At 40.2% G+C, this 22961-nt stretch overlaps 1 protein-coding gene across 1 annotated transcript; it reads left to right on the top strand.

The window, feature by feature from the left end:
- The first annotated feature begins 2340 nt into the window (after window positions 1-2340).
- LOC113588771 lies at window positions 2341-14254 on the top strand. Its single transcript, XM_035526230.1, has 9 exons — window positions 2341-2433; window positions 4700-4779; window positions 8223-8282; window positions 8578-8880; window positions 8985-9269; window positions 9737-9835; window positions 10282-10582; window positions 10769-11068; window positions 12820-14254. Exons 2-7 carry the CDS (start codon window positions 4770-4772, stop codon window positions 10560-10562), a joined length of 1038 nt encoding a protein of 345 aa, XP_035382123.1. The 5' UTR covers window positions 2341-2433; window positions 4700-4769; the 3' UTR covers window positions 10563-10582; window positions 10769-11068; window positions 12820-14254.
- Window positions 14255-22961: the final 8707 nt, after the last annotated feature.

A 22961-nucleotide genomic window follows, 5' to 3' on the forward strand; every position in this document is an offset into this window, starting at 1 on the left:
ATTCCCAAACCAGACTGTGATGTTCCCCATGAGGATGCTCTCGATAGTGCAGGTGTAGAAGTTCCGCAGTACTTTGGAGGGCAGTCTGAAGTCTCTTAGGCATCTGAGGTGGTAAAGACGCTGATGAGCCTTCTTTGCCAGGGAGTTGGTATGGCGGGACCAGGACAGGTCCTGCGAGATGTGAACTCCAAGGTACCTGAAACTATCTACTCTCTCCACCGTGGTTCCACTGATCCTCACAGGTTGGTAGTGCCGCTCCTGCTTCTTGCTGCAATCCACGATCAGCTCCTTTGTCTTACTGAAGTTTAGGAGGAGATTATTTTCCTGGCACCAGTTTTCCAGGTGTTTAATCTCCTCCAGGTAGGCCCTCTCGTCGTTGTCCGAGATCAGACCCACGACAACGGTGTCGTCAGCAAACTTGACAATGATGTTACAGCTGGAAGTGGCTGTGCAGTCGTAGGTGTACAGTGAGTAGAGCAGGGGGCTTAGGACACAACCCTGAGGAGCTCCAGTGCTGAGGGTGAGGGTGGATGAGGCGCAGTTGCCCACCCGTACTGATTGTGGTCTGTCTGTTAGGAAGTTGGAGATCCAGTCGCACAGGGATGTATGCAGTCCTAGATCCCCCAACTTAGTAGTGAGTAAGGAGGGGATGATAGTGATAAATGCTGAACTGTAGTCGACAAATAGCATTTTAACATAATTTCCCCTCCCTTCGTCCAGGTGAGTCAGTGTAGTGTGGAGCAGATGTGCAATTGCATCGTCAGTGGAGCGGTTGTGGCGGTATGCAAACTGCAGTGGGTCCATGGAGGCTGGCAGTGAAGATGTGATGAAATCTCTGACTAGCTTTTCAAAGCACTTCATCACGACTGATGTGAGGGCGACAGGGCGGTAGTCATTGAGGTCGGAGGGTCGAGGTTTCTTCGGGACGGGGACGATGGTGGACCGCTTGAAGCTGGACGGGACGATACTGAGCGTCAGGGAGAGATTGAAGATGTTGGTGAATATTGGGGCTAGCTGATCTGCACAGGCTTTGAGGACCCTCCCGCAGATACCGTCTGGTCCCATCGCCTTCCTGGTATTCACCCTTTTAAACACTCTCCTCACGTCACTCTCCGTGATGATGAGAGGGCGCTGTTCTATGGTGGGCCCCGCGCATGTGCCATTGGCTGCGCCGATAGTACCATTAGCACTAGCGCTGTTAGCACTAGCGCCGTTAGCATTATCGCTGCTAGATGTAGCCTCGAAGGGAGCAAAGAATGTATTCAGCTCGTTCGCCAGAGACTCAGCCGCACTCTTCAGCCCAGAGGGTGGGCTCCTGCAGTCCGTGATCGTCCGTAGTCCCTGCCACAGGGATCTAGAGCCACTCTGCTGGAACTGTGTCTCTAGTTTCTTCCCTCACCGCCCTGCGCACTCCGTATGCTGCAGACTTGTACTCGTCCATGTTCCCGCTGATGATCCCCGCATTGTAGGCAGCAGTGCGAGAGTTCAGAGCCTCGCGGATGGTTCTGTCCACCCAGGGCTTCTGGTTGGATTTCCTCTCATTTGTTTAACTGGCTTATTCACAATGTTCTATAACCTATCTTTTTTTTTTTCACGTATGACAGGAATTAATTCAAATGTGAAACTTGTTTTACTTGACCCTGTGTATTTTTTTTAAGTATGCTAGACAAAACCAAAGTTAGATGTTTTACAAAAATGCCTGAATAAACAATCATGAAATAAATTGTCAATTTTAAGTACTAATCGCTTATTAATAATGATGATGTTTACTATTATTATTATTATTATTATTATTATTATTATTATTATTATTATTATTATCGTTTCATTTACTGAGCCAGTGTAATTTAAGGAGATGGGCCAGATGCGATCCGGGCAGTCATTCAAAACGGACACATTATTTAGTTTCCTGGGCCCACCACACCTCCCACTGCATATAGTAATTATGTTTATCTTGTTTATATATTTACTGTTATTATTGATTATGTTTTATTTAGTTTACCATTATTTATTTTGTTACTCATGACCATCAAAACCATTATCGTCATGTTCACCTGCACACTATTTACATTTTAACGTGCATATTAATTGACAGGATCTTGTCGTAACTCACACAATAAAGGTATATTTAACTGAAATGTATAAAATGAAGAAACGAGTGCACCATTTCAGGCAAAGTCTCAGGCAGCTCTTGCCATACACGAAGCATTGACGTGTCCTACTCTGATTGGCTCAGAGGAAGAGGAGGAGGAAACGCTTTTGCGGGTTGAAAATGCGCGGTACCGTTACAGAACTCCATGGAAGAAGAAAAGATCATTTCGCACATCTGTAGATCACACTTGGCCCGATTAATTCATATATCTGGATCTACCTCAACCTTCATCTGTGTTTCGTCTTACTAGCGACGGCGGCTTTTTAGATCACCAAGATCAGGTAAGATTCTCAAAACTCAGGAGTTTAACATGTCGCAGGTTTACCGCTGAAAGCGGAGGACATCGGAATAACAAATAAAGCGAATTAAAATAAAACTAAATGTGTAGGTTATTGTCCTGCACATAAAACCGATACATAAGCTACCAAACGTTTACCGTTATATCGGTCTTAACAGATGACCTCAACCTCGTGGTTTATCGCCATTTTTATAGTCAATGAATTCTGACGTTTGACGAATTCTGTCAACTCGAAGCATTTTCTCCACATTAAGCTTAACAAACTCAACACTGAGTGGAATTAACTCGACCCGACACGCACATAAAACATTACCACCAACAAAGTTTGTGCAGGAGCTGGTGCCGCTTCCTGCAAACTAGCAAACCTTTTAACGACGGACTGGTTTCAGAGCCCAACGATTACGGAGGTGGATGTGAACTTTGCTTCTTTCTTTGAGGGCATATTTTTAATGTCCAAAATACATTTTTCTGCGGTTTTCGTGCTTTTAGCTCTAAATGGCGGTAAGGCAGTTAAACAACTTCACGAGGTGACACTCAGACCCCGGAGACGTGAGTCTCTGCAGGCCGGCGGATGTGCTGACAGGAAGAGAGTGAAGAGAGTAGCAGCTTAGTGCTAAAGGTACTCGACTAGTAGGGGAGGTCGGGTACGGCTGTAACATGGAGAAAGTTGTAACACCAGCAATCCCACCAATATACGATAGGAGTCATATGATCATTTCAGTGTTTATCCAATTCCTCTCTGATTCCACATGTTGGTTATCAAGGCTGGAAACAAGCGCATTCATATTGCTTAGAGGAAAAAAAAAAGATTCTTGAGGTTTGAAAGTAATTTTTCGACCAAGACTATATTTTGTTTAGTGCTTGTACTAGTATACAAATAAAATCATCTGATTTATGTTAGATTATGTTGTAGGCAAAATGTAATTCATTTTCCCCCTGCTAATATCAAACCATTATACTAATATAGCTTGCTAAACAATAGTTAACAGGATTGGAGTGGGTTGTCACATCTTTAAAAAAAGTTACAATCATCCCCATGCATACAACTAGGAACAATTTCTTGATTTTAACCATTTTACAAAATGCCTAGGCAATGGAAAAGAGAGACAGAGGTGACAGGTGTGCCTGCCGGTGTTTAGGCCAACCTTAACTGCAAGAAATGATCATATGTGCATTGTTCTATCAGAGTTGAATGATTAAAAAAATTTTTTTTAAAGTATGCTAGACGAAACCAAAGTTTAGATATTTTACAAAAATGCCTGAATAAACAATCATGAAATAAATTGAGCATTTTAAGTACTAATCTCTTATTAATGGTGATAATGTTTAATTAATTGATGGAAAAAAAAAATATAATAGTAGCGTTTCATTTACTGAGCCAGTGTCATTTAAAGAGATGGTCAGATGTGGTCCAATATGCTGGACGTGTTGGTACAGACTCGACAGGCACAGTCGGCCCGATTAACTCATGCTGGATCTGGGCAGTCAATCAAAACGGACTCATTATTTAGTTTCCTGGGCCCACCACACCTCCCACTGTATATAGTGATTATGTTTATCTTGTTCATATATACTGTTATTATTGATTTTGTTTTATCTTGTTTACTATCATTTATTTTGTTACTCATGACTATCAAAGCCATTATCGTCATGTTCACCTGCATACTATGTACATGTTAACGTGCATATTAATTGACAGGCTCTTGTCATAACAGATACAATAAAGGCATATTTAACTGAAATGTATGAAATTAAGAAGTGTACCATTTCAGGCAAAGTCTCGGGCAGTTTCACTGTTGCACATTTTCATTTTCTCTATGTTCGCTTCCTTGTGTTGGTGATATTGCATGCTTGTGTTGTGTGAAAAGCTCGTGAAATAGCAAAAACGTTAACCATGGGGAAAGATGTTTTAGGTTTCCCATAGGAAAAAGAAGGCTGCCAACAGTAGTTGGAGAAGATATTAACGAGACTCAGGTGGCCTGATTTGCAGCAATGATACACAAGATCATCATTTCCTACGTTTGTTTGCTCTCTGCATTTTCACTGAGAGTTCATATATTTTCATAAAGAATAAGACTTTTTGTTGTTTTAGTAAAATGGCTGTTATTAAATGTGCAGGGGGTATTTCAAAGAGTGGGTTTAACAAACATTTAAGTTTACTGAGTTGAACTATCTGACCTGACATAGCAAACCTTTTAACAAGCTACATTTTCTGTGTTTTTGTGCTGTTGGTTCTAAATGGCGGTAAGGCAGGTAAACAACTTCACCAGGTGACGCTCGGACCCCGGAGACGTGAATCTGCAGACCGGAGTATTGGACATGTCGGAAGGTCAGTGGATGGTCCCCCCTCGACTTTATTAGATGGCATGCTACTTTTTTCTTGGTCAGGTGGTGCATATTTGCATCTTTTAATTACCTAATTTGTGAGAGAGTGAGATCAATACAATACTTAAAAACAATAACTGTAGAAAAAGATTCTGATAATGGGATTCTACATGGATGTGAATGATAGAGTGCAATCGTTTTTCCATCGGAACTTTAAATTAACATTATTTGTTATATACTTTAACAGTTAACACAGCAACACTAGAAAGAAACGACAATATGAGTAATTAAACAGCATTGATGGCAAAGAAAATGTAGTAAATGTTTAAGTATAACTCAATGTTTAGATTTTTTACTCGTAGCCTGTTAATTTATGTAGTGTATATTGGTAGTCTCGTAGTCAACTTATGCAGATGGTGAAAGTTTTGACATTTAGTGAGAAGCATTTTTATGCCAGTGGTGTTTCTTTAGGACTTTACCATCTCTGCCATGTTTTCTTCCTCCTGGTGATTATATGGTATGGCAGGGTGTCTGTACAAAACAAGCCACAATAAAGTGTCATGCCTTTTCAGGGCTGAACACTCAATGTTCACCCAGGCACTGGAACCTGGCCTGGCCTATGTTTCTGTCTTAGTCCTGTCTCTAGTCCTGCAGAGCGTGAGACTGTAGCAGGGTCAGGGTGTGGTGTCGTAAGAGACAGCAGGCAGGGGTCCTCTCTGTCTTTCAAAAGGAAGTCTGTTTTAATCAAATGGGAATGAACATGTGATTTATAAGACAATGACATGAAGTGACATTCCTTGTGCAAATTTGTTGGAGCCTATATATATAGTCATATATATATATATATGACTGAACCCAGATTTGCTGCTTGCAAACATATTATTTTACTTATTTATTATTGACAGACTGTCTGACGTCCGATCACGCACACTGGAATAAATAAATATATATATATATATATATATATATATATATATATATATATATATATATATATAGACATGACCTTGGGCCCATTGGGCAAAAGGTCCCTACAAGGCCTACATATCGGCCAATAACCTGCTACGTTTGGTAGTAATGTGCAACATTATAGTTCAGTGGTTCTCTGTTATTACCAGAGCAGATCAACTCTGAAGTAAGTGGTCATAGGAAAATATTTTGCATGCTGTTGCAGTCCAGATGCTGGCTTGACAGAATTTGCTGACTTCTGTCCATGTAAGTAAGAAAACAAGGCCTGTGATTGTATGCAAAGTAGTTAATTGTGCACTGATGGCTGCTGGCAGATGAGACTCCAACTCAGCAGTCAAAGTTCTGTGTTGATCTGCTTTTCCTGACATTGGTCCTTTTAGAGATTTAAACACAAGGCTTGTGATTTATTTGTAAAGTAGTTAATATTACGCTGTAGAACCTTCCGATGTCCTGACTGAAACTTTGCAGGCAACATCAGACCATCAGTTCAAGTTGTGTGTTGATGTCTTCAACTTTCCCTCTCTTCTATCTTTAAGTAATTTGTGGCTGTGAGGCTTAATGAGGTTGCTTCTTACCTAAATGAAGGAGTCGGAGTTTCTCAAGAGGTTTCCATATGTCATCATAGGTGATCAGAAACCTTTAGACAGCGGTCTGTATTCTTTGAAGAAATGAGTCTAAAGACTGGTCAGGCAGTCCAAATTTTGACATGATTTGTAATGGCAAAGTTATTCAGCTCATAGATATGACTCACTTGGCATCAATTACTTATCTGTAGTGTGCATAAAATTAGTGATTTTAGATGTGTGTACTGTAGCACCCCATAAAGGTTCATTTGGACCAAACTTCTCAGACCTCATGAGAACCTCAATCTGTGCAAGGGTTTCAAAGTAGAAGATGATCACTTACATAATTTAAGAGTTCTAGAAATAAGTCATGTACAACAAGGCTGCAATGATTGATTGATTGGTTGTTTGGTTGACAGACATTATTAGAGTAACCAAATTTGAAAAGAAAGGATCAAATTTCTTGGTCTTGTCCAAAAAGTGCAATTTTTAATAACGAATGAATGTAAAAACCATGATTTTTTTTTCATAAGTGGAAAGATTTGTGCTTGATTTTCTGGAACTTTGCCACCTAGTGGCCAGATGTTTTGATATTTCACAGATTGGCATATAAAAAGGTTGGAAATATGCAAATGTTCTGAAGGACACATTTGCATATGATGGCTATATTGTTTTGAAATTTCAAAATGCTTTTGATAATTATTGAGATTTAGACTGTTGTGAATATTTTCACAAAGAATAAGTAATTCTAGCAATTATAAAATGGTTCTATGCGCTGCATGCTACAACCCTAATAAAACAAAATTACATTTATTTATTTTGCTTATTTAGAACCTGCAATGTTGGCTGTGGCTGAGTGTCACCCAGACAGTATCAGGAAATTATGATTATTCATTTTACAATTAAAGCCCTCTTAAGTGTCATATGATCCGTGTTCCCCTTAAATTAGTCTTATAATTGAAAGGCATTTTCCTGCTTCTGCAGACAAATTCGACTTCTGAATGACTGACAGCAGACCACCTCTGAATGTCACTCAGTATCAGGGCATTGTGATTTATTCATTTCAAAATTTAAAGCTCTCTTAAATGTCATTGTATGGGCTATGTTCCATCTTAAGTTCACCTAAATTCAGTCAGACTTTACTTTGCACAAGACATACAAAGGTTTTGTTTATGTGACTTGCAGATATATTTTTGTACACTTTACACAAGTATTGAATCGTTCGTTCCCGTGCAGATTTGGCACCTTCTATGCTTTTGAGCTGCTGGAATGGTTGCTGCAGTTCCAGTGTCAGGAGGTTCAGCGTCACTCTGGATAATGTACAATATATACACGTAGCACAAAACAACGTGGCGGCCAGCGTGTGTCGTGTTTTTGGAAGTGTAGGCTTGCTTGTTCAGCAGTGAGTTCTCCCAGGCTGCTTCTTTTAACGCTCTTTATTTAGTTCAGTGTAAAAATTGTAAATGTTTAAATCGAGTAGCTGGTTGTTTGAGTGTGTTTTATGTTCTGTGTTAGTGTAATTTGTGTTTAGAAATGCCCACCCTCATCATGCCTTGTTGGTTTCACTTGAATGCACTCATTACTCATACTGAATATAAGAAAATATTTGTGGTGTGCGGACTTCGTGAAGCAAGGTATTTATTTATTATTGCCCTGTTTGTGGTCCTGTACACTCTCATTACAATTGCGTATTCAGTGGATGCTAATTCAGCCCAGAAGTTCATATAAATACTTGCTAGAAATGTCTGAGATTCCCATGAGAATTCACAGTAACACTGTGTGGATTTTCTGAAAGTGGTTAGTTAACCTCTACTTCACTCCAGCACTCCCACCCTCCATCATACAAAACCATTTACTTATTTGAACCTGAATCCTTCTACCTGAACATATGCAAAGACATCTGTGTTCTCCACAGCCATGAAGAGCTTAGGTATCCTCCTATACTCCATGTTATCAGTCCTGATGATCTCCTGCAGTAAGTACAAGTTTTTAATAATGACACAGTGAACCATAAAAATAACTGACTTTGAAATTAAAAGTTGATATTAAAAATCAGTACTTTCATCAACTGACTGATGGCTAATATATTTGAGTCAAAGAAACAGCAGTGTTTACCTGTGGTATATGATAATTTGGTTGTATTTCAGTGATTATAGTTTTGTGTATACTGTATTTCTACTTTAAATATGCATTAACTGGTATCACAGCTGTATTATGGATTATTTTGTAATTTCCCTGTTATGACTAAACATACTTTGTTTTTGTTCCGGTCTTTTCTCCAGTTTCAGCAGTCAGTCCTGTAAAGGTGAATCTTCATGAAGCTGCTACTCTCCCCTGTAATAGGATGTGTTCTGGTCTGGTTACATGGACTGTGTTCCATAAACCAGGTGACATTCTGGCTCAGTGTAATCAGACATCATGCCAGTCAAAGGAGGGATTTCACATGTCCCATGATCAGTACCTGAAGGGAGATCTCTCCCTCACCATCACTGGTGTTGATTACACTAAGAGGGCCTGGTACACCTGTAAGTGTGATGGTGCAGAGATCTGTGATGTGAGCATTCAGATTGAGTGTAAGTGTTTTTTAGATTTTTTTCTAACCTGTTTATACATGAACTCAGTCCACTTGGACATTTATTTGTTGATATTTGTTGTTTTGCTTGCTGCTCTTCTACAGCTGTAAATGTGCACAAACTTGTCCATCCTGGAGAATCTCTCAGCATGGATGTGAATGTCTCAGAGCCAGTGGAGCTGAACAGGGCTGGTGACACCAAACCAAACCTTGGCAGGCTGTGTGAGATTAGGGGGCGTGAAATTCAGTGTGTCCCTGAGTATGAGAAGAGAGTGTCATTCAGTTCCAGTCTACAGCTGAAGGATCTGAAGGAGTCTGATAGTGGCGTTTACACCATACAGGACACCTGGAATCATGAAGTCATTGGTATATACACAGTAGTAGTTGGAGGTAAAATTTGATTTTACTGTGTAACTCTTCAGTTTTGTGTTTGAGGAATTGTTTTCTGAGAAATGGGTCGTAAACCTGAGGCATACCTCCCTTAGATAATGGGCAAGGCTTCAGTCTTCAGTGTTGTGCACACCGCAACATATTAACTGTATATACAAACAAACATGTTGGCTGAAAGCTCTTTTACTCATCACAGTAAATGAGAAGAGAGAAAGTCACACACAGCAACCTTCATGTTTCCTTCCTTTCCTGGTTATATACCTGTAGCCCCTCCCCTTAACACTGGGCTAAACCATTTCAACAAGCAGGTATAACACAGATTAACACTAAAAATGGATCCATATCTTTCCTGTCATTAATGTTCACCATATGGACTTTAATCATTAATGATACTAGGTCATGAGCTATAGGCAAGTTTACATACTTAACTAGCCAGCTGTGATTCATATTTTCTTTCTTTCCTGCAGGTTCTTTAAGCAGCCACCCCTGTCCCAGCTCTCCCTGGAATGGCCTGGACTCTACAAAGGAGCCGGATGGCTCACGCTGTCGTTCCCACCTGAAAACAGGTAAGAGATCACTCATCATTAGTCCACAGATATAAATGTCCTTGCTGGCTTCTAGCGGGTAACTACTCTCCTGGTGATGTCCTTCATGGCTTCTAGAGGGTTTCTACTGTCCTGATGTATTAGGTCAGCTGACTGAATCACATCAGGGAAATGCTATCAAATTCCTATTTTTCAAATATGTTCAGTTTCTTAGCCATATATTTTTCAAATGGAACCAGGTTACAGCTTGCATAAGGCACTGTGAGCATTATGGTCTCGCATTATGTCATCTAGACTGTACTCACATGGTTATAACAATTTTAGTTGCTTGGGTACTTGTGTTGTAGAACAGAGAATATCTTGTGTATAATGTAAAGTATAATGTGTATACATGTAAATACAATACAAATATGAAAAACAACCTACATGCAGCCTAAGTTCTTTCTATGTAATGTGTTTTTCTGCAGTTCTACGTCAAGGGCCACGGAATCCTGTTATAAGAGTGAAGCTTAATGAGAATCCAACTCTCCCCTGCTGTCAGACGTGTTCTGGTCTGGTCACATGGACTGTGTTCCATAAACCACATGACATTCTGGCTCAGTGTAATCAGACATCATGTCAGTCAAAGGAGGGATTTCACATGTCCCATGATCAGTACCTGAAGAGAGATCTCTCCCTCACCATCACTGATGTTGATTACACTAAGAGGGCCTGGTACACCTGCAATTGCAGTGGTAAAACATTGTGATTGGACTCTTCAGGTCCATGGTAAGTACTACTTTACTGTCAGGTCATGTTTATATTTAAGATGGGACAGTAGGTTAGAACAGTCTAAGACTTTAATAAAACTAGATGGAGTGTTAATTCTGGAGGGTGACTGTATTATTTCATAACACTTATACACTACAGAAAGGAATATCAGGATGTTCCTAAAATATGTTTCTCTACATCCAGAATTCAGTTCAAAAGTTCGTGTTCTTCCTGGAAAATCTCTTACCCTGGATGTGCCCGTCTCTGAGCCAGTGGAGGTGCTTTTTAATAAGACTGATCATGACTGTCCAGTCACTGTCAGACTGTGTGAGATTAGGGGGTGTGAAATTCAGTGTGTCCCTGAGTATGAGAAGAGAGTGTCATTCAGTTCCAGTCTGCAGTTGAAGGATCTGAAGGAGTCTGATAGTGGCGTTTACACCATACGGGACACCAAGAATGATGAAGTCATTGCTACATACACCATCAACACAGCCACTGTTGAGGGTAAGACTTGATTTCAGAGTTCTGTCACTAAATGCTGAAGTGTTTTCCGAGTCTTAAAACCTATTTGTTAGTGACAGTATCATATGATTTGATAGTGGAATATAAATAGGAAGATACTGTAATTAATTACAAACTCCTCACCCAGTTACATTATTCATCTTACACCTCTAAACCAAGTGTGTTAAGTGCAGCGTCCACACAGCCCTGTTGTTTGGACAGGTAATTTCTCCCAAAGCAGGAAAATGTGCAGGATTACAGTCAAATATCTGCTTCTTAAAAAGACCGAGCTTCACAGTACATGATTTCATGTGTGCATACATTTGAGTCACAAGCTTATCTTTCCTCTGCAGGCTTTTATTCAGTGTGTTCAGCTTGTCAGTGAGGTCAACTAAAAACGGCAGATCTGCTAACCATGCCGGGTCGCTCAATTCATCAACACAACTTCCTTTTTCTTTTAAAATTCAGTCAATTTCAGATCTCAGTGAAAAAAATCATGTCTGAGCCAGCGTACATCAATATGATAGATTACAGTGACATATTCTACATCAATTTCAGACAGGAATGTCCAAAATGTTTGTGATTGAATGCTCTTAGTTGTAATAGGTTGATGGCTACTGTGGTGAAAACCATTACATTATCCAGTTGGGTGCCTCTGGCGCTTCCTGATGTATAATGCTGTGCAGCTTCACAGCCTCACCACCACTCAGACTTGCCATGGAAGCCATTCCGTTTCATTCACCTGTCATGGCTGGAGCTCCATCACCTCCCATCTTTGTACCTGTGAGGCTCCTTAAATGGAGGAGCTCTTCTGAAATGCTCAAGTCACTATCAATCCATCACAAAAAATTAACAAAACAGACAAACAACTGTAAGACAGATGACAAACACACAGGGACAGCAGAACTGATAGGCAGGGAAACTCTCCCAAGAACAAGCAATGAGACAGACAATATTCTCCCTCACAGAACAGGCAAGAAAGACACCAGGAGATTCTTGTTGGGAACGTTTCTCTTGTAAATTACCAGCTAGCTTAGCACTGTGAAGTCTTGGTGTGTGTGTGACATGTCTGTTGTGAGGCAGTTATATATGTGTGAGGAGATCAGGCTAATGAGCACTGATTAATTCCCAACTCATGGCCTCCCTCTGGTGGTGGCCCACTATCATTACGAGCCACCTGTTACAACAGCACAAGTACATGACACTAATATGATGTAGCTCTACACTTGTATCATAATGACATTCTATGGACGTGAATGGAAATAGAGCCCAGAATGTGTTACGATTCATTTATTATTATTATTATTATTATTATTATTATTATTATTATTATTATTATTACTGTTTGCACTGTAGTTGTGATAATAATATTTAATCACTTATTGGATTTATAAATATACAGTGTATTTTTGGTAAATGTTAACGAACATTATGTCCTGTTGTAATTCCCCTTATATGGTATATATGTTAGGTTGTGGTCGTGCACACTCCTAATGGAACTGAATTAAAGTTTAATTATGTTAGTTAGCTACTATGCCTTCCCATCTTTCTCTAACTGTTCCTGGTAGCACCCCAAAGAAGAATTCTGTAGCCTTATACATCAACAAACTACCTACACTAGAGTGTTTTACCTGTATTCAACACCAAGGGCTTTTTGTGTAGTTCTCTTCTGGAATCAATTACTAACTCGGGTGTATTAATTACTATTCTGGAGTATTTGTAAACCCTCCTAATGTTTTGTGTTCTGTGTTTAGGTAGGCAGGTGGAATCTGACACAGACACTGTGGAGAAGGATCCAGAGAAGCCTGACAAGAGAGTACTTGCAGTGGTGCTGCCACTGGTCATACTGGTCTTACTGGTGTCTGCAGTGGTGTTCCGAAAAGAAATTACAGAATTGTTGGCCACGGGTGAACACGTAACCAAATGAACAAGTAGAGCAACTATAGATGAATGAGGTACACCAGCCAGTGGAGGAGCAGAGGACCAATCAGAATGTTCCGGAGAGAGAACCAGACACACAGGAGCCACTCTTGAATCCTGATTCATCAAATAATGAATCACTGCTCTTTGATTCTGTTCATGATTCACCAAATCCTGAGCTTCTTTCTCACCCTGTTCCTGACTCTTGTTCACATGTTCCAGCTCCTTCACTGGACTGAATCACAGAACTACTCTCTGCAGAGAACATGGTCTCTGCTGCTCTAATCTTGGGGTACTTTTGGGTGTTTTGGGGGCTCTTGGATACTTCTGGGTATTTTCACACTTGGTGCTTTTCAGCATTTCTACTGCTCTCAGTTGCTGAGTCATGATGTCTATAGTATATGTGAACACAACAATGAACTCAGACATCTATGCAGATCCCCAATTGAACTGAGGTTGGTCTCAGTACTGTTTGTTTTGTGTTCTCCTTGATTCAAGTGCTGTAAAAACAAAATGGCCTGGTTCGTTGTGCATGTCCAGTCAAAAACAAAGTGACGATCTACACAGGTAACATCAAACTGGAGGAGAATGTCTGCATATGTGATTGTGTGGTGTGAGGAAGAGACCTCAGCTCTTCTTCACATCTGGATGGTGCTAACCCTCTGGTCACAGTAGTGACCAAATTATGTTTTGATTTTGTGAAGCTCCCCTGTTTATGGAGCATGTATGTTCAAATGTGATATGAATGTTAAGACAAACATGAATGTCTGTCTACTCAGTGACTGTTGCTTCCTACAAAAAAAACTGTTTTGAGACTGGATAAGTTCCTTTTTAAGTGACTGTTTAACAATATTAAAAATGTCATTCAACCGTGTGCTGAACACTTTAAAAAGTTTTAATTATTTTTGTGTCTGGAGGACAGCAAGCAGTATTTTAGACTTGTCCTCTTGTCTTTTTTGATTTTGCTGTGCCAGTTTTACACTTCTTGTTCTTGCTAGGGTTTTTTATGGAGGGGTTGGAGGGGTGTTTGTGTATTTGTTATAATGGGTAAATTTGACTTTCCTGTATTTACTATGTGTCAGTTTGACACATAGCATAAAGCTAACTTGCTCCTAATGCCTGACATTTTTCCTGTTGATCTACACTCTGCTTTGAAACCAGAGATTAAAAGTATTTTAGATACCCAGCTTGTTGTAAACAGTATCATACTGGAGAAGGAGGGTTCTGCCTTTAATCAAGAAGACTGTGAACGCTCACCTCCTGCGAGGCACGTGGTTTGGCCAGCCATGTGGTGTAGGAGGACCTCGTTTGTGGCCACGCCTGCACACCTGTACCGTTTGTCTGTGTATTTAAACCCACGTCAGGGAATGCAGGGTCATTGGTCATTGTTGACGTAACGTGTGGATGTAGCGTGTTGATGTTTCATGGTACCGTTACATGTTTTCATTATTGTTAATTGTTTGTGTTTGTTTAATGTCAACCGTTTCATGTTCGTATTATCATTTGTAATGCTTGTGAGTGCCGTTATCGTTCCATGTTTATATGTCAATACATTTATTGATTTATGTCCCAATCGCTGGAGTCTGTGCGTCCTGCCCCTCACCCTACGGCACTCTGGACACCTCGTGTTACATTTTGGGGTATGCTTTAATAGAGAACACTGTGGTAAAGGCTTATGGGTCCATCATACATGTTTGTCTTTCTGCTCTTTTTATCTGTGCACTTTGTTTCTCAATGCAGCTGCATTTTTACTTGGATGAGTTGAAATTGGTTTTAAATTACCTTTTAAATGAACTTATTCATACATTTTCTGTTTTAAAACTATTAATTCCTTTAATGTCTTAATTGCTTCAAGGTTTCACTGTATTCTTTGCATAATTAAATTTTTTGCTTTACTTTTAATTTTGGCAAAAACCTTCCTGAGGGGATGGATCTCACGCAAGACTCGCCTTCCCACTGATCAAGTGGTATGTCCCGCTGCATGCAGTGGCAGTTCACCCTTGAGTGTTTATTGTGACTTCACAGCTCACACCACCCAACCTAACACATTATAAGAGAGGTTGGCTGGTGAGTGGTGTCCCCCTCACACTACTCATGTGTTAGGTTGGCTGGTGAGTGGTGTCCCCCTCACACCAAACACATAAGAGTAGTGTGAGGGGGACACCAGCCAACCTAACACAAGAGTGGTGTGAGGGGGACACCACTCAGACCACCCAACCTAGCACATTATAAGAGTAGTGTGAGGGGCACACCACTAACACCATCCAACCAAACACATGAGTAGTGTGAAGGGGACACGGCTCACCCCACTCAACCTAACACATTATTTAAGTAGAGTGAGCAGGAATTATTGTGTTTGAACACTTGAATACTGTGGCCCTCTGGGATTTTGTGCTGCATTTAAAAGGGAAGATCAGAAACCTTCAGTATTGGCACATTTGGGTTTTCCATAATGGAAAGGCTGGGAGTTGCTGCTTCACGGCAGCCCCTGTAAGGATGAAGACCCTGTAAGAACGAAGACCCTGCTTCTTGAAGCCAAAGAGTCTTGTTTACTACTTACTATGATTTTTAATAAGTAGTAAAAAGAAAGTTTTAGAGTTTTCCCATAGAAATCACAGAGTACTGACCTCCATAATTTAAAAATGAAGCCGTAAGGAGTGACCAATTGCTATACATGACAGGTCCATAAATTTGAAGGATTTGAAGGAGGCGTGGTGGATAAAGGAGAGCACCAATCACTGCAGCAGAGGTAGACGGAGTCTCTGAGTGAGTCTGGGAGCAGCTGCGGTTAACTCAGTGGTGTTAAGTGTGTCTGGCCCTTTCAGCCATCTTCTCTTGCCTCCATACACGTCTGCTTTTAGATTTAAATGTGTCTGCAGTGTCGTCCCCCACCAACCACATCCATCTGCCTGAATTCCCCCTGTTTTATACAAATATACAAGCATTATAATTTTGGTGTAGTCAAGTGGATGATGTTACTGTTTCTAATGAAGTGGACCCAAGGCCGATGGACTTTGGCCCCTACTGTGACATCATATCCATCCAGATGAACTGGCAGACGTCTGGGGCTCATCCAGTTGTCCCAGCAGTCTGATATTCAGGCAATTATGTAGTCTGAAGATTAAATGCAAAGTTCTTTTTTAATGAGCAAGTATGGTGAGTTCAGCTCATAGGCTAAGCTCGTGTGATGAAGTCTCTCCTCTGAATTTATTGATGTCATACAATCTTTGCCTTGCATTAGTTTTCCCCTTTGAATTGAAAAATCCAGGAAAAGACTTAAAGCTTTTTGATGTCTGTTTCTGTGCTTGAACAGGAAGTTATGAACTTGGTTGCACATGAACTGCAGTTCAAAGTTGAAAAAAAAGACTGTCATTGTAAACTTACATGTATGTATAATAATAATTCCTCTGTCAAATGCAAACAAATCAAATCAGTCATGTAAACATTTGAATATTCTTAAGTCTTTACTAAACCAAAATGTGTATATTTTCTGTGTGTCTGTGAAGCAAGCAATTTGTTTGGCGTGTGTGTGTGTGTGTGTGTGTGTGTGTGTAGATACTGTTTACTGTGTGAAATACCATCAGAACTCTTTCTGAAGTGTGTCCATTCAGCAAAATCTTCATGTCCTCATTAGACCCTCCACACCTCATCACTCAAACATAAAAAAACAGCTCTTAAAATAACTACATACCTGAAGGAGGTTAATTTTACTGAGCTGGTCTACAGTAGATGGGACATGTGAAATGCCTCCTCTGACTGGCATGATGTCTGATTACACTGAGCCAGAATGTCACCTGGTTTACAGAACACAGTCCATGTAACCAGACCAGAACACGTCTGATTACAGGGGAGAGTTGCAGCATCATTAAGCTTCGCTCTTATAGCAGAAATCCTTGGCCATTCATGTAGAACTGCAGAAAAATACATCACATGTGTGTTCAGGTCATTCAACTCCTTTATAGAGTCCAGGCCATTCCAGGGAGAGCTGGGACAGGGGTGGCTGCTTAAAGAACCTGCAGGAAAGAAAGAAAATATGAATCACAGCTGGCTAGTTAAGTATGTAATCTTATCTAAAGGGCATGACCTAGTATCATTAATAATTAAAGTCCATATGGTGAACATTAATGACAGGAAAGATATGGATCCATTTTTAGTGTTAATCTGTGTTATACCTGCTTGCTGAAATGGTTTAGCCCAGTGTTAAGGGAAGGGGCTATAGGTATATAACCAGGACAGGAAGGGAACATGGGAAGGATGTTGTGTGTGACTTTGCCCTCTTCTCATTTACTGTGATGAGTAAAAGAGCTTTCAGTCATCATGTTTGTTTTGTTTTGTATTTACAGTTAATATGTTGTGGTGCGAAGATTTCTAATTAAAAATGAAGCCTGAAGTCTTTGCCCATTATTTAAGGGAGGTATGCCTCAGGTTTACAACCCATTTCTCAGAAAACATTCCTCAAACCCAAAACTGAAGAGTTACACAGTAAAATCAAATTTTACCTCCAACTATTACTCTGTATGTAGCAATGACTTCATCATTCCTGGTGTTTACACCGTATGGTGTAAACTCCACTATCAGACTCCTTCAGATTCTTCAGCTGTAGACTGGAACTGAATGACACTCTTTTCTCATACTCAGAGACACACTGAATTTCACCCCCCCTAATCCTACACAGTGTGACAAGCTTTGGTTTGGTGTCATCAGTCCTGTTCAGAATCACCTCCACTGGCTCTGAGACATTCACATCCATGTTGAGAGATTCTCCAGAATGGACATGTCTGTGGACATTTACAGCTGTAGAAGAGCAGCAAGCAAAACAACAAATATCAACAAATAAATGTCCCAGTGGACTGAGTTCATGTATAAACAGGTTAGAAAAAATCTAATTAAAAATAAAAAACACTTACACTCAATCTGAATGCTCACATCACAGATCTCTACACCATCACACTCACAGGTGTACCAGGTCCTCTTAGTGTAATCAGCACCAGTGATGGTGAGGGAGAGATCTCCCTTCAGGTACTGATCATGGGACATGTGAAATCCCTCCTTTGACTGGCAAGATATCTGATTACACTGAGCCAGAATGTCACCTGGTTTATGGAACACAGTCCATGTAATCAGACCAGAACACGTTCTATTACAGGGGAGAGTAGCAGCTTTATGAAGGTTCACCTTTAGAGGACTGAATGCCGAAACTTGAGAAAAGACTGAAATAAAACAAAGAAATAAAAAAAATTAAAATAAACATTTAGTCACAAGAGAGGGAATCATAAAATATGAATAATATATAATACAGCTATGATACCACTTAATGCATATTTACAGTAGAAAAATGGCATTCACAAAACTCTAACCACTGAAATGCAGCTTTAATTGTCATCATATGTCACACATACAAAGATATCAGCCATCAGTGGATTTATGAAAGTACTGGGTTTTTTTTAAAGTTTATTTTCAAAGTTCATTACTTTAATGGTTCAGTGTGTCATTAGTAAGACCTTACTTGCCATTATAGTTCATCAGGAGTGGTAACATGGAGTACAGGGGGATATTTAAGCCATTGCCAAAGAATCGTCATTTTTACCATGCCAACTACCAAATGTATCAATCTTTTATATCCCTTACCATCAAATATTTACACTTCTTAATGGGTTTCTTAGTGGATTTGACTGCATAGTTGAAAGGCCAAGTATGATAACATGGCACAGAACGGAAACTTGGCTTTGAGCAGTTAGTGCAGTTTCCTATGCAGTGCAGAGCTAAACTGCAGCAACTGCTGCCAAGCTCCAGCACCCAGCCACAGTGGCACGTCCGCCTGCATGGGTTTCTGATTGTGGTGTGGCATGAGATATATTCTTCTCACCGATACTCTCAATGCAAGAAACTAAAGAAAAAAGAGAAAAGGTAGATACAGGGTAGCAATGAATGTAAACAAGGCCATGACACTTTTTTCTGGAAGCACTGATAACAAAAATCCTTTAGGTGCTAAAGTGAAGTGCCCGTGTCAGTATGACAATGTGAAACAGGAATGTACAGCAGCCCTAAAGAGAATGAAAACCTGATCCTGTTGCATGTATGGCAATGTGTTATTCATACAGATGTTTTCTTACATCAGTGTATCATCAAACCCCTAGCTTGAAAATGTTTAAACTGAGTGTGAGTGTGTGTGTGTGTGTGCATGTGGGCATGCATATGTGTGTCCGTGTGCCTGGATTTGTGCGTGTGAGTGTAGTGTTTTTGAAACCCTCTGAGATGGAGACATTCGGAGGAAGAGCAGGGCAGGGTATAGGTGATTTTTCTTTACGTCTGTCTGTTTACAGAAGCCGTGGATAGTAGACGCTGCTGATTACTGTAGCCTTACATGCATAGCTGACTTTGACTATGGGGGATTTCATCAAGACGACATAACTCAGAGGTCACTATATCTCCAGGCAATGAGGGAATGCAGGATAAAGTTCCCAAAGCGTCACACGTAGGAACACTTAATCACACACATGCAGCACGACAAAACCTTTGCAAGGTTTTCAGGCTTAGCAAACAAATATTTAGCACTGTTGTATTTTACAAGCAGTGGTGTAATAAAAGCACCTTGTGAATGCATTTACATTTAAAGTAACTCTTGCTTGCTCATTCGACACAGTGGTGTCATGTATGTATAAAGTCTGTGTGTGATAAACACCATGGCAACTGGTGGATCAATAAGACAACAGCAACATTTGGCGCATCCTCTTAAACGCGAGCCAATGGACAGCTGTGGCCTGTTTTCTATCACGCTGTAGAGATATTGTGTTCTGTAAAAGGGTTGCTTTCACCACATGGCAACTGATCATTCATGAAGTGGCATGGGATCATGCTCTTTACAGGGCACCTATAGAGGAACACATATTGAGTGAGGTGAATGTTGTAGTCAGGTCCTATTTGTTCAACAGTACCTAGAAGACCATGAAGAAAGAGCATTCTATGCATCTGTCACATTCAAGCTTTATACATGTAGAACTAGTACCTATTCAAACCTCAACGTAGTGTGTTTAAGATAACAATATTAGCAATTCATGACTTATGACACAGAGTGACAGTATAGCTTCCAAGAGCAAGTATTATAAATAATCCTGTTATTGTACATGCATACTGGGTGGTAGTAGAAATTGGTGATGTATTTTCATTCATGAAATATCAGGGTTGAACGAATAGGCTTAATTTACACAAGGTTAAAAAAACATTTACTCGTAGTACTAAGATCTTATCCCACTGATACGTGATGTGCTTGATGATAACCTGTCATCAGTCTGACAGCCCAAGCTGCTGATGAAAAGCCATCATTTTTGGATGGAGAACTGGCACTGAAAAGCACTGTGGCGCTGAAGACGGAGACTGTGAGCACTTTCTTCTTCCATATCAGCTATCAATATAAGTGAGAACAGAAACCAGAGTCTCTGAGGCTTGACTCTGTACCAGTTTACTCTCTCTGCCCTCTCAATCTGATTTACAACCAGAAAGCATTTAGCTATCACTTCCCTCCCCACTCTGAACTCCATAGTTTGTCATACTTATCTAAAATATATATAATTTATAAGAAATTTATATAAGAAATCAGTACTTGCTCAGGGGGAACATAAGGGTTTACCACAGAGAAGTACGTTTTAAATGAGTAGGAGGCTCAGGTTTACTATGACAAAAATCAAAAATGGTTATTCTGCGGAAACTTCTTTGCGACTTGACTCAGTGGCGGAGTCAAAGCTCTGCCAGTAGGTGGTTGCCAAACACAGATTTGCCTTCACTGCTGTCTAGGACACTAGTGTGCTCAAAAAATATATTTCTAATCATTTCTGTGCATCTGATGGTTGCTTTCTTCATTGTGTCGGTGTAATTTTTGTGTGTGCATACACATGTTTCATGAAATGAAACTTACAAAGATGAAACATGACAGAGAAATACAGCATGCTATGAAACTGACCACTTCCTTTTAAAGGTGAGAAAGTGCACAGTGAGTCAGAAAGATGGCAAAAGCAAATAGATAAAAAGATAAACAAAGGAAAGAGAATAAAGGAAGATTAAACATAGAGTGAAATGTGTATGTGTGTGCATTTGTGTGCGAGTGTGTGTGTGTGTGTGTGCAAGAGAGAGAGAGAGAGAGAGAGAGAGAGAGAGAGAGAAAAGCAGAGATGTGAGGCAGAAGATATCTGAGTGACTGGACTGACTGTATATTCTGTGGGGAAAAGGCTTTTCTGATTGAGTGCACCCACTGATTCACCAGGACAGGAGCTCAGGTCCAGTTTATGTCACTGCACAAACACTTTATCATCTGCGATGAAACTATGCCAGTCTGCAGCTGCTGGTGGACATGGCCAGGTTTTAAGACTTGACTCTGGAGAAAGCCCCACCTGCTTTGGCCCTTTTCCCTACCATACTGTTTAATGTGCACTTAATATCACATCTGATGGGTGTGGCTCTGGTACAGAATTCAGTGTGCTATACATACACAATGTTTGTCAGGGATTACACCCGTGTGGTGAGATTAGAAACCACTTAACAAATACTGATGGTGGAGCTTAGTGATGGTGGACTCTGTAAGTGCAGCTTTTCTGTTGAAAAAGAGAGTGAACTCAGCAACCACAGTTACATCCCTTATAACAGACAATCCCTTTGATCTCGATGTTGTTTTACTGAACTGGATCTGCCACATGTCATTCACATCTGTCATTGCTGCTCCACTGGATTCTCCTTGAGGTAGATACACATGTACACACACACACACACACAAAGAATAACGGGTCTTTAGACGAGCAGCCAGCAGTCCTCCACGTACGGGGAACGGTGCTGCAGAGTTCTCCATACCACCATCAACAGCTGAACAGGAAGTGACATGTTAAAAAAAAAAAAAAAAAAAGATAGAGCAAATGCAAACATCTAAACTAGACAGAAATATCCCCCTGCCTTTGTAGCACTGGGCACAGTGTACAATTGGTACAGATTTCTTAGCATTGCGCCAGATGAAGTCATGGTAGCCTTATACTGTTTATAATAAGCAAATATGTTACCCAATATGTAATATAAATAACAGAAAAGACAGAGGATGCCTAACTTCAGGCCACTGCATTAATATTCACTGGATGACTGCTGTTAAAGTTCTGCTGTAAGGTCTTTACAAACATTTTTTGCTGTCTCATTGCACTTGGTACAGATTGCTTGATGGGCATTATACGAATCATGGACAACCTTCTGCTCTGCTTTACTTACATGATAAAAGCTTACTTATTTTTGCTAAGACATACACACAAGTGGCACCACTAACTTTGTTTATGAAACTGTTTAATTGCAGTTTCACACAGTAAACACTACATTAAATATAGCATCAAACAGCACAGGAATATGGTAAAAGTCGTAATCTAACTGTGTGCATTGATTAAACTTGAGGCATCTATGCAACTGCTCACCTAAGCATGGATATAATATATAATGGTATCTATCTGACTTTAATTGAAGCCAATAAAAAATGTTAAAACACATCCTTCGATAGGAGTACTTTAAAATAAAATAATATATTTAATAGTTCTGCCAGAGGATGAAAAAATGATGTGTTTTTCATTTTTGTTATTTGATAAACATCATCATGGTCCCAGTAAGTTGATCTTTTGATAAATTTCTCTCAACGTGCACATACTTCCTTTGGTGCTTTCCATCCATGAAGTCTGGCTTTTATTCCTGAGCTCACACAGAGCATCTATAATCAAGCTGGCACGGTCACAGAGAGTGAGGCTTAGTGTCAGACATGATATTAGAGAAACCATGGGCAGTTTTAGAGGAGAACTTGAAAAGCCTGAAGACCTTTGCTCTTGGCTGTACAACGCATTTCAAAGCTTGGACACGGACTACATCTTAACGCACTTCTGAAGAAACCTGCCTCATTGCACAGAGTACCAGACCAGAGGAGACAGAGCAAAGAAAGAGCAAGACAGAGCGTGAGTGGAACAAA

Source organism: Electrophorus electricus, chromosome 5 (genome assembly GCF_013358815.1).
Source record: "Electrophorus electricus isolate fEleEle1 chromosome 5, fEleEle1.pri, whole genome shotgun sequence".
Taxonomy (NCBI): Eukaryota; Metazoa; Chordata; class Actinopteri; order Gymnotiformes; family Gymnotidae; genus Electrophorus; species Electrophorus electricus.

What these genes read in the sequence shown, in the direction of transcription:
- LOC113588771 (XM_035526230.1), top strand. An exon ending in TGTGAGCATTCAGATTGAGT is followed by an intron (nt 8,881 to 8,984) that starts GTAAGTGTTTTT and finishes GCTCTTCTACAG; the next exon opens with CTGTAAATGTGCACAAACTT. An exon ending in TCGTTCCCACCTGAAAACAG is followed by an intron (nt 9,836 to 10,281) that starts GTAAGAGATCAC and finishes GTTTTTCTGCAG; the next exon opens with TTCTACGTCAAGGGCCACGG.